Source organism: Lates calcarifer, linkage group LG8 (assembly GCF_001640805.2).
Source record: "Lates calcarifer isolate ASB-BC8 linkage group LG8, TLL_Latcal_v3, whole genome shotgun sequence".
Classification (NCBI taxonomy): Eukaryota; Metazoa; Chordata; class Actinopteri; family Centropomidae; genus Lates; species Lates calcarifer.
The window spans coordinates 20,872,551-20,885,942 of NC_066840.1; the positions used below are offsets into that span (position 1 = coordinate 20,872,551).

General features: G+C 38.6%; 1 protein-coding gene across 2 annotated transcripts in view; it reads left to right on the forward strand.

Moving 5' to 3' along the window:
• Positions 1-202: 202 nt before the first annotated feature.
• rxfp1 (relaxin family peptide receptor 1) overlaps positions 203-13,392 on the forward strand; it is a 66,983-nt gene continuing 53,793 nt past the window's right edge. The window contains exons 1-2 of one of the 2 annotated variants that reach the window (XM_018679424.2): positions 203-502; positions 6,392-6,529. In XM_018679424.2, coding sequence (XP_018534940.1) covers positions 460-502; positions 6,392-6,529 — 181 coding nt within the window. In that variant the 5' untranslated portion in view covers positions 203-459. Of the gene's footprint in view, positions 503-6,130; positions 6,530-13,392 lie in introns of those variants that run through there. The other variant, XM_051072527.1, reaches the window with a different exon arrangement.

Genomic DNA, 13,392 nt, shown 5'->3' on the forward strand with positions numbered 1-13,392 from the left:
CACCGCTCGGGTCAGTATCAATATTTTTCTGTTGTAGTCCAGATTTTCCTCTTCGTCAGAGCCCCAGATAGATACCTACTCCCTCCAACCCACCGCCCCCCTTCTCTCCCTCTGTGTCTCACACTCCCACCCCTCTCTGCGCGCTGCACCTGTGCTGCCGCTGCTGCCGCTGCTGCTCGTGCGTCAGACGATGGCAGCTGACTCTTTAGACCTTTCTCTCTGTCGAAGTGGCTGCAGACCGAATCGACCGTGCGAAGAGGCTACAGGCTCTCCCCCCTGCTGCCGCGTGCTCCCCGCGTTTGTCCATCAACAGAAAGACGCGAACAAACTTTTGGTGATATCTCTTTTTTATTTTTTACGCACAGGTTCCCCGATTTGGACAAGCAGTCGAGAATATCTCTACTCTACCCGCTTTCCCCCACCACCCGCGCGATTTTCACAAAAACTTCAAGAGGTACCATGCAAGTTTATTTGGCTGTGATATTCGCTTATGGAGTCTTGGGTAAGTTAAGCAACTTCTCCCTCAATTCACATCTTAACCCCAACAATTAACGCGTAGCCTTGGGATTATCCCAATACACAATCTCTGAAATCTGAAGATAAAGAGAAAGAAAGAGAAGAAGGTAATTCGAGGACTGAGAGAAATTTGATACTATTTGTGCCGAAGGAAGATATCTCTGTAATTTGCATAGTAAATTCGGTGTATTGGTATGGAAACACCAGGAAGCCATACTGATATTTTCAAGGCAATACTTATGCCCTCCACAATGTGGTAACTGCCTGCATATCTGGAAGGGGGAGAGAGTATTATCAGTGGGAGGCATCTCAGACGATGCCTAGTTATTCCGTCAGTTACAGACTCTAACTGTGAAAATCTGTTCCAAACACAGAATGCCCTCCTGCCCTACTATTATATAGCAATATAGGGATTGAGGTTTTAGCGTCTTTATCCCCTGTATTTTGCGCTTTGTGTGAAGTTGCTCAATAGTGCTGTGCATTTTGTACTTCCCTTGAAGCTTCTTCTTTAAGATCAATCGCAGTGCAGAATCATTCACTACTGCAATAGTGAACGTGTGAGCTGTAACCAGTCACTATCCAGTAGCTCCTGTTACATCATGTTCCCAGGGCAAGTGCAGGGTAAAAGGTCTGTGTGAAGCTTGACGTGATGGTCCACTGAGCTCACAGAAATACTGCCTGTAGCTCATAGATAATGGGAGCTTTAATTCAGTGTTTGCATAATTTTTGATTTCACAAATACATTTTAGAAGGCAGTCAGTTTCAGCTCAACACAAAATCGTGCGCAACTCTGTGAGATGTGATATATAACATAGTTTCAAATCCCGAGCACATGCACTGCACAGATTAAGTTACTATAGACTAGAAAGGAGCAGGAGCAGTTTCTTTCCTTGTGCAATCACCTCATGAATAGCTGAGCTGTATCATCTGCTATTCCATAAGTAATCTTTTTTTCTTCAGATAGTTATCACACCTTGCTCCACATCTACACAGTATTGTGCAAATAATCTTAGATCACAATTCTAATATGTGATGCACATCACATTCTTTGTTAGCACAACCATACAGACTCATACCTAGTGTGTATTGTTTATCTTTATATAATCTGTATATTACTTGAGAGTCACCAACAGCCTGAAGCAAATCCCAGTAAATCTGATACTGACTCTGTTTCTTTCCTAGTCAACACATTCATTCATAGTGTACGTATAAGGCATTGGTCAAGACATGGATCTGTTTTCTGTAACTTGTGTTTGCTTTTCATTCTAGTTTGAATCATGTAGGAGATCTGAGAGAGAGAAAAAAGAGTCCAGAGCCATAACTGGCCCTACTGTGTGTGCTGCCTTGTGAAAAATGAATCTCCCGCAGGAGGAAACTACCCATGAAGATTCTATTTTTTAAGTTGTCACAGTCTAAGAGATGATAGGCTGCTCTGGAGAAGCTCACAGAGAGATGCCCCAAAGATCTTTTTGACCCTGATTCACAATCAGTCTGCCAACTGTTGCCTGTGGTTTTTGCTACGAGCCTGGCACTGCCTGCTCTAGTTGCCCTGTATCTTCTCCTGTTTGGCTGACTCTGCATATTAAATCAGTGGTGGAGGCAGTCTGTGAGAGAGCGCTATCTCAGTGACTGTCCAACTTAGTCAATCATTGTTTGTATTCATTTAGCGTGCTTTCTCTTCTATTTTCATTTTCACTGCACAAGAAAAACACCACAGGCTGCCAGGTCAAACTTTTATCAGACATAACACTTATTTCATATTCCAAGCAAGGCTGATAACAAGTGGCATAGAAATGTTGAATATTTATGGCTGATCTCAATGCGATGAAGTCGGGCAAAGTTTTCTCATGAGAATAATGACGTTTATCAGAATAGTTTGTCAGTACAGATAATGACTAGTTATTTCCAATGCTGCGCCTCAGTCCCTCTAGTATCTTGTATGGGCTCAATCATTGAGTAGTGGCCATTTGAGCTGTTCAGAGTAATTTCTACTTATGCAGGTGCACAGCATGCATACTGGCCATCAGCTGTGGCCTTTACAGCGTGTTCAAGTGCTGTTGGTAAAGGAACATACAAAGCCTTTGATTAATCTGTTTTTAGTCAGCATAGTCCGACAGCATATTAGGGTCATTGTAGTTAAGAAAAAAAATTATGGAGTAGGGGAAAGGTTAATAGTCAGGAAAAAAAAGATTTAAGTCATAAATTGATGTGATATGAATTCCAATATTCTCTGAGATCAAAGTGCTAAATCTATGAGAAAAAGCTGTTAGCATTACAAAATATATATATTCAGAGATTATGAAGTCATAAATTGGTTTGAAAAACATTTTTAAGAGTTTCTTTTCTTTTTTCCTTTTTTGTTTTGGTTAAGGAAACGCATTGTTTCACTTTGCAAGGCTGGATCAACCTCAACACATCTTGTAAATGTTTCAGTTTTTTCTTGAAATATTAACCTCAGTTCCATCATTTTTAATTTTTTATTTTATTTTATTTTATTTATTTTTTTTTTTTTTTACCTACAATGGCCCTAAAATGGCATTGTTACATAGACCCTACAGTACAGCCCCTGAAACATGTAGCTAGTCAAATGTGAGCTTGGTGTAATCTGTACTGCACTAATAATACCTTTATATCTTTAATTTGTGATATTTGTGTTTTTTATTTAACATGCTGTAAAGCAGGAACAGTGAAATGTCCACCACTGCACAATGTTCCAAAACATACTTTTATGTATAGTCTTTGAGCATTACAGTCTCTGCAGTCCCTCCTCAACACTCACAATCCACAGGTGTCAGACTGCTTTCCTGTTGAAAAGGTTATACTTTGACTGACTGACTGAAGCTTTATTAGGGACATATAACAATGGGGACTATGATTCACAGCCATGGTCATGATTCATAACATATATGTAATCTTAAGAAAGAAAAGAAAAATAGCTAGTGATGTCATCTGGTCACCTCTGAATGATGTACCCACCTGTTGGCCTTTGTGAAGAAACTTGCATGTCGTAGTTGTTGATTTTTCCTATTCTTAATCCTAAAAATCTTAAGTGTTTACTCATGTTTTTCTATTATGTGATCACAGAACTATCATTTGCAGCGATGGAGACGCTTAGACTGAAATAATTAAGAATGTTGATATAGTGGCAGGCATTGTGCATCTCACACATTAGAGGGTGTCTGTTTCGAAAAGAATTTCATTTTTTCCAAGAAATTGCAAGTTTATACTCCAGGGAATAGTGATTTATTTGGCATCTGGAAACAGATGCCTTTAAACATCCTCCCATGTGGCTTGGAGGCAAAATTGCCACAGTGTTATTCAATAGTTTGGTTCCTGTCAGGTGGGAATTTCACAATTAAGTGCTTAACTGTAACCTTACCATTGTAAATATGATGGATTTCTAAAGTAGAGCAAAGCCAGTGATTGATGACAATCTAATGTGCTTTATTTGAACCCATATTATTTTAGATGAATGTACTTAATATCTGTGCTTAAACCATTTGCCATCAGAATGGACCTACAGTACTATTTTAAAGGTGGCAAATATTAACTGGTGTAACATGTTTCACATATCGTACCGTATCGTTCACTACAGTTTTAAGTGTAAGTGGACACATAAGTAGCAGCAGTTTTCAGCCAAGGAAGACCAGCAGTCACCAAAGTCATCTATAAATATAGCGTCAGTGGTTGATGCTGATATAGAGATTTGCAAAATACTGACTCAGATCTGCTGCTTGCAAGTTATTTTAAAATCACACCAACTCATAAATAGTACACCACCTACTTGAGGCAAGCAGCAGTTGATGTTCAGCATTTGTCTAATAGCGGTAAAATCTATAGTTGGTGCTTTAACTGTTTTCTCTTGGCACCCAGGTAGATTAAAAAAATGCACTAAATGACATAAAAAGGTTTCATAAGCTTGTGATCTATTGTTCCTTGAGGCCTGGCTGATCATGCTGAGTATTAATTATGTAACACCTCAGCAGCACTTTGATTTTCATTAACTGTCTCCAGGGACGTGTCAAAATTACCTGAGGTGATTACACTGTGCTGTTCACTGTGAGGTACCATGATGAATCAGCTTAAATTATTGTGGGCATTCCATGTGGCTACACTAAATTCTCTGCTTGTCAAAGATGATGACGACAATGTTTTTTTCTAAATAGTGGGTCAAGCATGCAGACCTTGGTCCTTGATGCTCTGGGAATGGCTCTGAAATCCAGCTGTTTGACAGCAGGGTTTTTAATTTATTCTTTCTTTGTCTCTTTCTTAAAATTTCATTGTTCATAAGTTTTATTGTTTGCCCCCTGGTGGCTAGTGGTTTACGCTGCAGACCATGAACCACAACATCTGCACACTACCATTTGGGGACCTTTGTTACATGTCTTTCCCCCCTCTCTTCCCTCATTTCCTGACTTCTTTTCCCTGTTGACTCACTAATCAGGGCATGCTTAAATTATAGTTGATGTTTCCATCTGATATTACATCACTGATGTTTGACCTGTTACCATCAGGAATAGCAAAATGCACCAAGGAACACGAGGTGCCTCACTAATTGTTTTCTTTAAAATAACCACAAACCAAACATTTTCAGATGTTTGATGCATTTTTGCTTTTATCAGGATATTCAGACCAGAACCCCTAAGGTAGATATGCAGTTTTTTAATGCAGGAAGCAGTTGTTTGGTTGCCTGAAAATGCTGTGATTTTCTTTGATTGAATCTGTATCTATGCCCCCAGGAGCAAGATGTGCCATTGAGGAAATGTTATCATTTTACAGGAGATGAAGCGTGGAATTTTAATATGAAAGTACACTGAAATGTATGTTTTTGACACATACAGTAGATCATATAATTATACACAACATAAGAGTATGCCTAGAAACAGGAGTAAACAATACAGAAAGGTTAGTTTCCAACAGGATTTTACTGACATCATCTCTGGAAAGAGCTGAAATACACAGAGGTAAAATTCAGCCATCATGTTTCTAGTCAGAAGCAGGTCACACAGTCTTTGAGGGCCCAGCAGGGTGATGAATTGTTTATCAAGTTTGAATAAATGTTATATAACTAACATTTATATTTGCAGAACACTAATGGCCAAATTACACATCATTTAACCTGTATGCACTTTTACTTTCCAATTTTATCTGCTGTTTAACATCAGACTAAAAAGGTATACCTTCTGATACTCATAAAGTAATACAAGGTGGTTGTGATGGGTTAAGACAGCTGAGCACAGAAGGTGAGAAAAACTCTAAGGTGTCATTGGGACATGAAATGATAGGTGATTTAACTTGCAGCCAGACTGGTAAAATGCCTTGTAGATGATGAGGAGAATCATAAATTCTATTCTGTTCTTAACTGAACACCACTGCAGGGATGCCACTAATATGTAATCTACAGCTGGCTTGTCATTAGCTTGTCTGCTTTATTTTGAACCAGAGGCATGATAAGGCAGATTCACTATGGTACATGAATAAAGACTTTCACTAATTAACACAGGATGAGCTTAGGGAATTAGTAATTTTCTCTCCCATCTTGCACAGCATATGAAGTGTATTTTACAATTACCACATTTCTCAATCTGTACTGTTTGTTCTATGTCTCTGCATAATTTAGACTCTGACTTAAAGTATAGCAGTAACAGTAAAGGCTGTTGATTAAAGGCATATAGCAGCTCTCAACATGCACAAAGAGTGGCTCCTTGTGGCAGTGATGAAGCTCACTTACATGGGTTTGGACAAATGCATACAGAGGCTTCCATAATGAGATGCACATACTCCTCATATTTACTGAAATCTTTAACAAGGGCTCTCAATATGTCTCTGACAAAGATGAGTGGCATAATCAAATTCTTTTCTGGCTTGTTTACAGCGCTCAATATCACAGAGGAGAAGGCGACATGCCCCCTTGGATATTTCCCCTGTGGCAATTTGACCATGTGCCTCCCTCAGCTCATGCACTGCAATGGCATCGATGACTGTGGAAATCAGGCAGATGAGGAGAACTGTGGTGAGTCACTGTTTCTACTTAATAGATGAATGTTAATGTGACCATGTTTTGTATAACCTCATGCCTACACCTACAATGTACCAGCTCTGCAGGGCACTAATAGTTAACATGTACATTGAGAAAGTTTCCACACTGTCTCTCAACTTTAAAGAGCAACTTTACACTAAATCTGCATATTTGAAAAATTTTGGCTTGTATGCCACTTTCCTGAATTACAGCACAACTAATTTTGGTAGTTTACCACTTATTCATATCCCATACACGCATTCTGTCACTCTCCATTGTGTATTAGACCATTCTAAGTAAGCAGGTAAAAAAGGTCCAGCTCTGAATCACCATCTTTAACATCTGTGTAGGTTAAGAATCAGGGAAACTAAAGTCACTGTCAGTGCTTTCAGTGTTGGGTACTAATGAGACATCTCAGGTCGTGCAAATGAAACATGAGCCACTACAAGGCTGGTGTAGAAATTAAAAGAATGTCTGTTAGTCTGTAACTACAGATCTGCAGTAGTCCACCAGATGTACAAGACTGAATGTGTACATTGTAAACAGTCAGGGAGAGATAGAGGGACAGTGGAGCAATAATCTGACAGAGCTGTGAGCTGGTCAGAGTGCCAGTGCTCATGCAGTAACTGTGGGGTGTAGGTCTGGGTTAAGGTTTTAATGCATTTTAAAAAAATTGCTAAGCAGGTATGTTCAATTTAAAAAGGTAGACATAAAATGTATTCTGTCAAATACACAGTACATATAAAGAGTTACCATGACAAACACAGCTATTGCTTTTGAATTTTGCTAATTTGCTTCTGTCATGCAGCTCAGAGTTCTGCATGGTTCCAGTTTTACAAAATTGCACCTGTACCTGACTTGACCCATGCCCATAATCAAATAGGCCCAGAGCTGTCCTGCTGGCATAAGCAGTTTAAATAAAACTGTGGGGCATCAGGGTACTGTAGGGAAATAAACAAAAGCTAAAATGAATTTCACAGTGATGATGCAAACAAACTGCATGATCCATTTTTGAAATGGATTATGTTCCCTTGTGTTTCTGCCTTGTTAGTATACCTCATTCTCAAAAAACAAAAAGCCGGCATAGTGTGGATACAGTCATGAATTATTTAACTCACCTGTCTCGGCACCAGAATTTAACAGCAACTGCCCCCTGTACTTTAATACACACTGGTGAGCTGCTCTAAAAGCTTTGTTTAAAAAATATCAATTATATTGGTGGGGATGAATATAAAAGAATGCAACACCATACATTATTTTCATTTTCACTCCTGTTTCTATTTGTTCACTTCTCTTTCTGTTTCTATTGCATCCAACCTGGTCCAGGACTCTGGTGCCTTTAAAGACCAAAAATCATATCCTCAACATGTAATCACACATACAAGGAGTTATTGTGCCAATAACAGCCAACATTTGTGATTTTAAAAAAAAACAAACAAACCAAAAAATCATATGTATACTGTAATACTTCAAAATGGTAACTTTTTAATGTCTGAACCTCCTCACGTCTGCTGAGATCTGCAGCTCTACTATGTGAAAATGTCATTATGCATGACTGATTTCCAGAGTTTATCTTGAGGAGACAGTCATCAATCACAGCTTCTGTGCTTGAACAGGTGCAGCTTGTGAAATAGCTGTCAGATTATAATAAATGATATTTATAAAATCTACCGGACTTCCGTCCATTCCTCAGGCTCAATGTAGTCGTCCTGCAGGAAGAATTATGATCTAATGGCAGCTTTTTGTCCAGTAAGTGCTGGTGGTTTGAAATTAGAACCATTTCACTGCCTTTTATACTAATGCAAAAAATAAATGTTCCTGTCTCCAGCCATACTCAGCAATATCCTCTCACAAATATGCCATTAGTGCATTACTGGCTAACAGCATTAGATGACAAACACATTTATTCAGTAGTCAATTTCTTGCTAGTTTATGCTGAGTAAAGTTTCAAATCCCCATTTTATACACACTAGCACTCCCTCTTTCTAGATTTCACATACACAGCAAACATCACAGCAGCATTGTAAGTTGTTGTGGTTAGCACTGGTGGACAAGTAGGGCATAAATGCTATTAATCTGCTCTATCAGTCAGTGTTCAGCTGCACAGTCTGTATTTTCCCAGCTTGCATCACTGTTGCTGCTGAGCAGGATGTCCATGGGAAAGCCAGGCTGGATGTCGTCTGGCCAGCTCAATCAGCAACACCCTCTGCCTCTTTTGTCTTTTGCATTTCCTCAAAGGCAGACTCATGATTCATACATTCCCCTGCACAATCAGAGTCGTAAAATGCAATCAGTACAATAACCCCCTAATTATTATAGTCTACTGCGGGATATATTTAACCCCTCTCTGAAACAGAGTAAGAAGATGATGAGTTTCAGGAAAGATAGAATGTGTTGCATGGTCTGTTGTATTTGATTTGATTAGATTGCAGAGGGGTACCTAATAAAATGTGAACTCGATGTATCACTGGGTGTTGATTGGCTGACTAAAGCACAGTTCTTAACTCCAGTAGCAGACTAAGCTGCAGTGATGTTCCCATGCTGAGACAGGCAAAAAGCTTCAAAACACTTCATGTAGTTCTTTAATGATACACTGACACAACAACATCCTGCTGTGTGAATCTTAACCTGTGTAACGCTCTCCAAGGTAAACTCCATACTGTCAGGTGAAAAGAGCTTATTTATAGCAGCAAATAACTTGCAGCTGACTGTGGCAAAACTGAGAACACTGGCAAGAATTTTGAATGTCACAGACACAAAACTCTTATGACTAAAACATGGGAATAAGGCTGAAAACTGGGAATATCCTCATGTTTCAGGATGAAATATTTAAGGCTGTATGTAAGTGATCTCTGGCCTGTACTGTCGACTTAGGCACTGCAACAAGATTTGCCCAAAATATCTGCCCTCTTTCACATACCTCTTGAGCTTAAAAGCAGAATTAGTTTATATTTTATATTAACAATGGAGAAACATGACTTTGTGTAATGTGAAAGGGGTCACTAGGTTCACTTGAAGTGGAACATTGTTTAGTAATGAGAGTTATTTAGATATTAGGCATTTTTGGCATGAGTTGATGAAGACCAAAACAGAGCTAAAAGGAAAGTGTATATTAGATATTACATTCATTAGGTGGCTAGAAACACAACTCCAAATAAATGGTAATGGTGTATGATATATTAACTTCATCACATAAGGTGAAATAATGTCAGTTTTGTGTTTGTTGTAATGCTCCAAGTGGCAACAAATCACTTAATGAATATTTAACTGACATAATCTGAAAACACTTTTGAACCAGCCTTTTAAAGGAGATTTGGCTTTTCAGTTGTACTTGTTGCCTGCTCACAGTATGTGGTTCACCACTCAGTGCTTAGGAGGATTTGTTATGCTTTTGTTTTAGTTCATTTCATTACTGACATTTCATTAATTTATCAGTAGATTAATTAAATGATAAATAATGAATCAGAAAATCAAGGCCTTGTATAACTAGATTGCTTTTTTTTTTTTAGATTTAAATCTGACAAATGTAAAAAGAAAAATTAATGATTTATATCAAAGATCAAACATCAAATGTTTCTTGAAATAAGTGACTGGAGATGAGTGAAGGTACCTTTAGCAACACAGTACACTTTTAAATGTTTTCTGCATTTGCAAAGCTGCTATTTGCAAGTCCAGACACTGCTTCTGTCAAGAAGAACACATTGCTCACCTTAGACTTTGAGGGTCACCGATAAAATCCTCTTGGGGCAGTTTGATTGTCACTCCTTTTTCAAGTGTCTCTGAGCAAGACACCATGTCCCTAATCCCGTGTGGATAAGTGTTAAGGTTAAATGCAGCAATCTCTCTAGGGGTGGTGGTGCAAAATACCAAAATCCTAAAATTCTTAAAGCTGCAGAACTGATAATAGTTTTTGCTCCAACTTTCAGGAGGACAAATCCATCATGCTTCACTTTAATGACTGATTGAAGCTGCAGATTTTAAAAACACAAAGAGCATTATTTCTGTCATTATGGGCTTTTCACGGAAGAGTGTAATGGTTTGTTGATTCCACCATTTTTCGGAAGTGTTTTAAAGATTTAAACAGTGCAGATTTCTCAAATTGCCTCTCTCAGTCATTATCTCCTGCTGAAAATAGCAGCCTGCCTCAGGGGTGTGAGAGGCACAAAATCGCTTGTCCCACTTGAAGAATCTGTGATCAGCTGCATGCATGGGGTGACTAGTTTAGACAGAACAAGCACAAGAACCATGGACACAACAGGGGAGCCTGTTATTCAGATTGAATTGTTTTTTGTTTTTTTACTTCTCCGGTATTCAATCTGACATTGCCCTCTTGCTAGCCATTTTGAGGGGGATTTGATATCCAGCTGGTCTGATGTCACTTGCAATCAAAATACTGAGGATGACTGTTGGTGCATAGTTTACAGAGAATGTCAGATCTTTTGCAAATTGCAAAATCTCATTGAGGGGTTTCTTTTGAGGACATTAGGAGTAGAAATACTTGAAGCAATTTCCTGCAGCCCATAAGTACATGTTCAAATTACTTTTTATTTCTGACAAAAAGTCCAACCCACCCCCCCAATTATTATTCAGTTTACTGTAATGTAAGACAAAGAAAAGCAGCCCAGAGATGCTGGATTTGGCAATGGGTGGAATTTTTACTCAGAAAATGTATTTAAATAATTAAATGATTATCAAAATAGGTGGCAGTCCATTGCCTGCGATTGGCTAATCAGTTAATCAAGTAATCACTTCAACTTTATTCCTTTATTATCAACATTCTAACTTAAATAGTATCTACTACAGTGCTTGCTGTTTGAATTTGAACCCTCAACACAACATATGCACAGTAATCTGTCATCATAATCTTTAGGTCATTCCCTTTCCTCCACCCATACACTCTCTGATCTTTCCAGTGTTTTAGCAGTGATTTCCATTGTCTAATCATCATGGTGCATCAACCTCTAATATGGCCCCAGTCCAAACCATCCAGTGACATTTATACATATATAATCCAGACAGTTGAAGTGAACTGCAACATATATTGTTAACCAAGGTTTTGTTGTAGGGTTGGAATGTCTACTTTGAGACGTGGACAGGGCTCAGTAAAATGCGTTTTACGTGCTGAGCACCAGGGCATGGTATTGACAGAAATGGCAGAACAGACAGAAATGTTGGCAGATCCCCCTCATGCTGCATTCAGAGCCTCACCTTCACAGAGCCCTCATAGAGCCCTCAGTGTGCACTCTCACTTAAAGAGTAGGTATTGTTGTATGTTTGACTGAGAAATCTGTTCACCACAGTGACAAAATGCTTAAAGTCAGACACTGACTCCCCTTGTTAACCTTTGCTATATATGCGAGGTAGTCACAGTAACAGAATTCCTCCAGTCATTATATTGAATACTTCATCCAGACTTCATCCTTGTCCTTCTGTGTCTCATTTTTCTCTCCCTTGTGTTTACAGAAAAAATAAGGTGAATTTGTTTTATCCCAACAGTGGAGGGATGAATATTTTTCAGTATTTCATCTAGTCATCTAATTCATCAGCATGCTAAAGGTGCAGTGGTGCAGCGTATGTGTTTATATGTTGCTATGTTATTTAAATGTAAAACCTGATACATTTCTTCCTAGTATGATGACTTCATTAGTCAAAGAGTTTACAGAAAGCTTCTGTATCAGTATCGCTGGTTAGGCTGACAAGATACTGAGTCGGCTGTTATCACAATTACCTACAACCTCGCAAAACATGCTGATGTAAACAGAATTAGTGATTCAGCTTTAAATCACATAAAAATACAGTCCACTCATCTGTGTCAAATCTGAATTACTTTTGCTAAAAAAAAACTTATTTCACGGTGTGGAGTGTTTTTAAAGCCATACAGTTATTAATGTGCACTGTTTTGACAGCAGCAGTCCTTAAATTATCCTTACTCCTGATGTATTCACTGTAGTATTTTGGCAGGCCTCCAACTAATGAATAACTCAAAGCCAAGTAAGCTGCAAGTTTGTGCAGAAGCAGGAAGAGAGAGTGAGTTTGTGGTTGTGGTTCCTGTATCACTTGTAGGCTTAAACACCATAAACAGATATTTTGCAGCAAGTGCTGAACAACTTTTTAAAAACTTTTTCTTTTAATGTAATTTCAGTGGGAAAATAAATGAAGCAGATTCTCATCAGCAAAGCCCCATACTGAACTGCCTGTCAAGATTTTCATAAGCACTTTTGAGGACACTGGGAGATTTCTCTACAAGTCACAGAATGTCAAAGCTGCAGGAGGCCGGAGTGGCGTGTGTCAGTTGAACAGAAGGTGTGCTGTGTAATTGTCAGCTTTCTGAGTGTGTGTTCAGTGGTTAGTGTTAGTGTTTGAGTATGCATGTGTGTGAAGGGATGTAGCTGGATTATTAATATTCTTGTTTTGAGGAACAGTATAAACGAGGATAACGTTTCACAAGATGAGGGATGAGGTGAAGGAAAAGTGCTAAGTGCTTTAATGAATTCAGAGTGATCACTAAAAAAAACAGTGCAGCTTAATGATTGTTAATGGAAATGTGTTCAAGAGACACAGCAGTTACTAATAGTAGCTGCTTTCCTAATAATGCAGGAAGATTCCCAGTACAAAGCAGTACATACTAAAAAAAACACATTTAATTATAGCAAAGTCTGTTAATGTCATCAGTGTACCGTGCATTACCCATTTAGATTTAAACCTTTTAAAATATCAGCAATGTTGTGTTGGGAACATCCCTCCTCTGTGACCTTGTGCTTGCTTCCAGCAACAAAAATCCCTTCCCTAAATCCATTAATTTAGAGAAACCTGCAGCAATTAAATAGAATTTCAAATGTGTTTCTCAAAGACACACT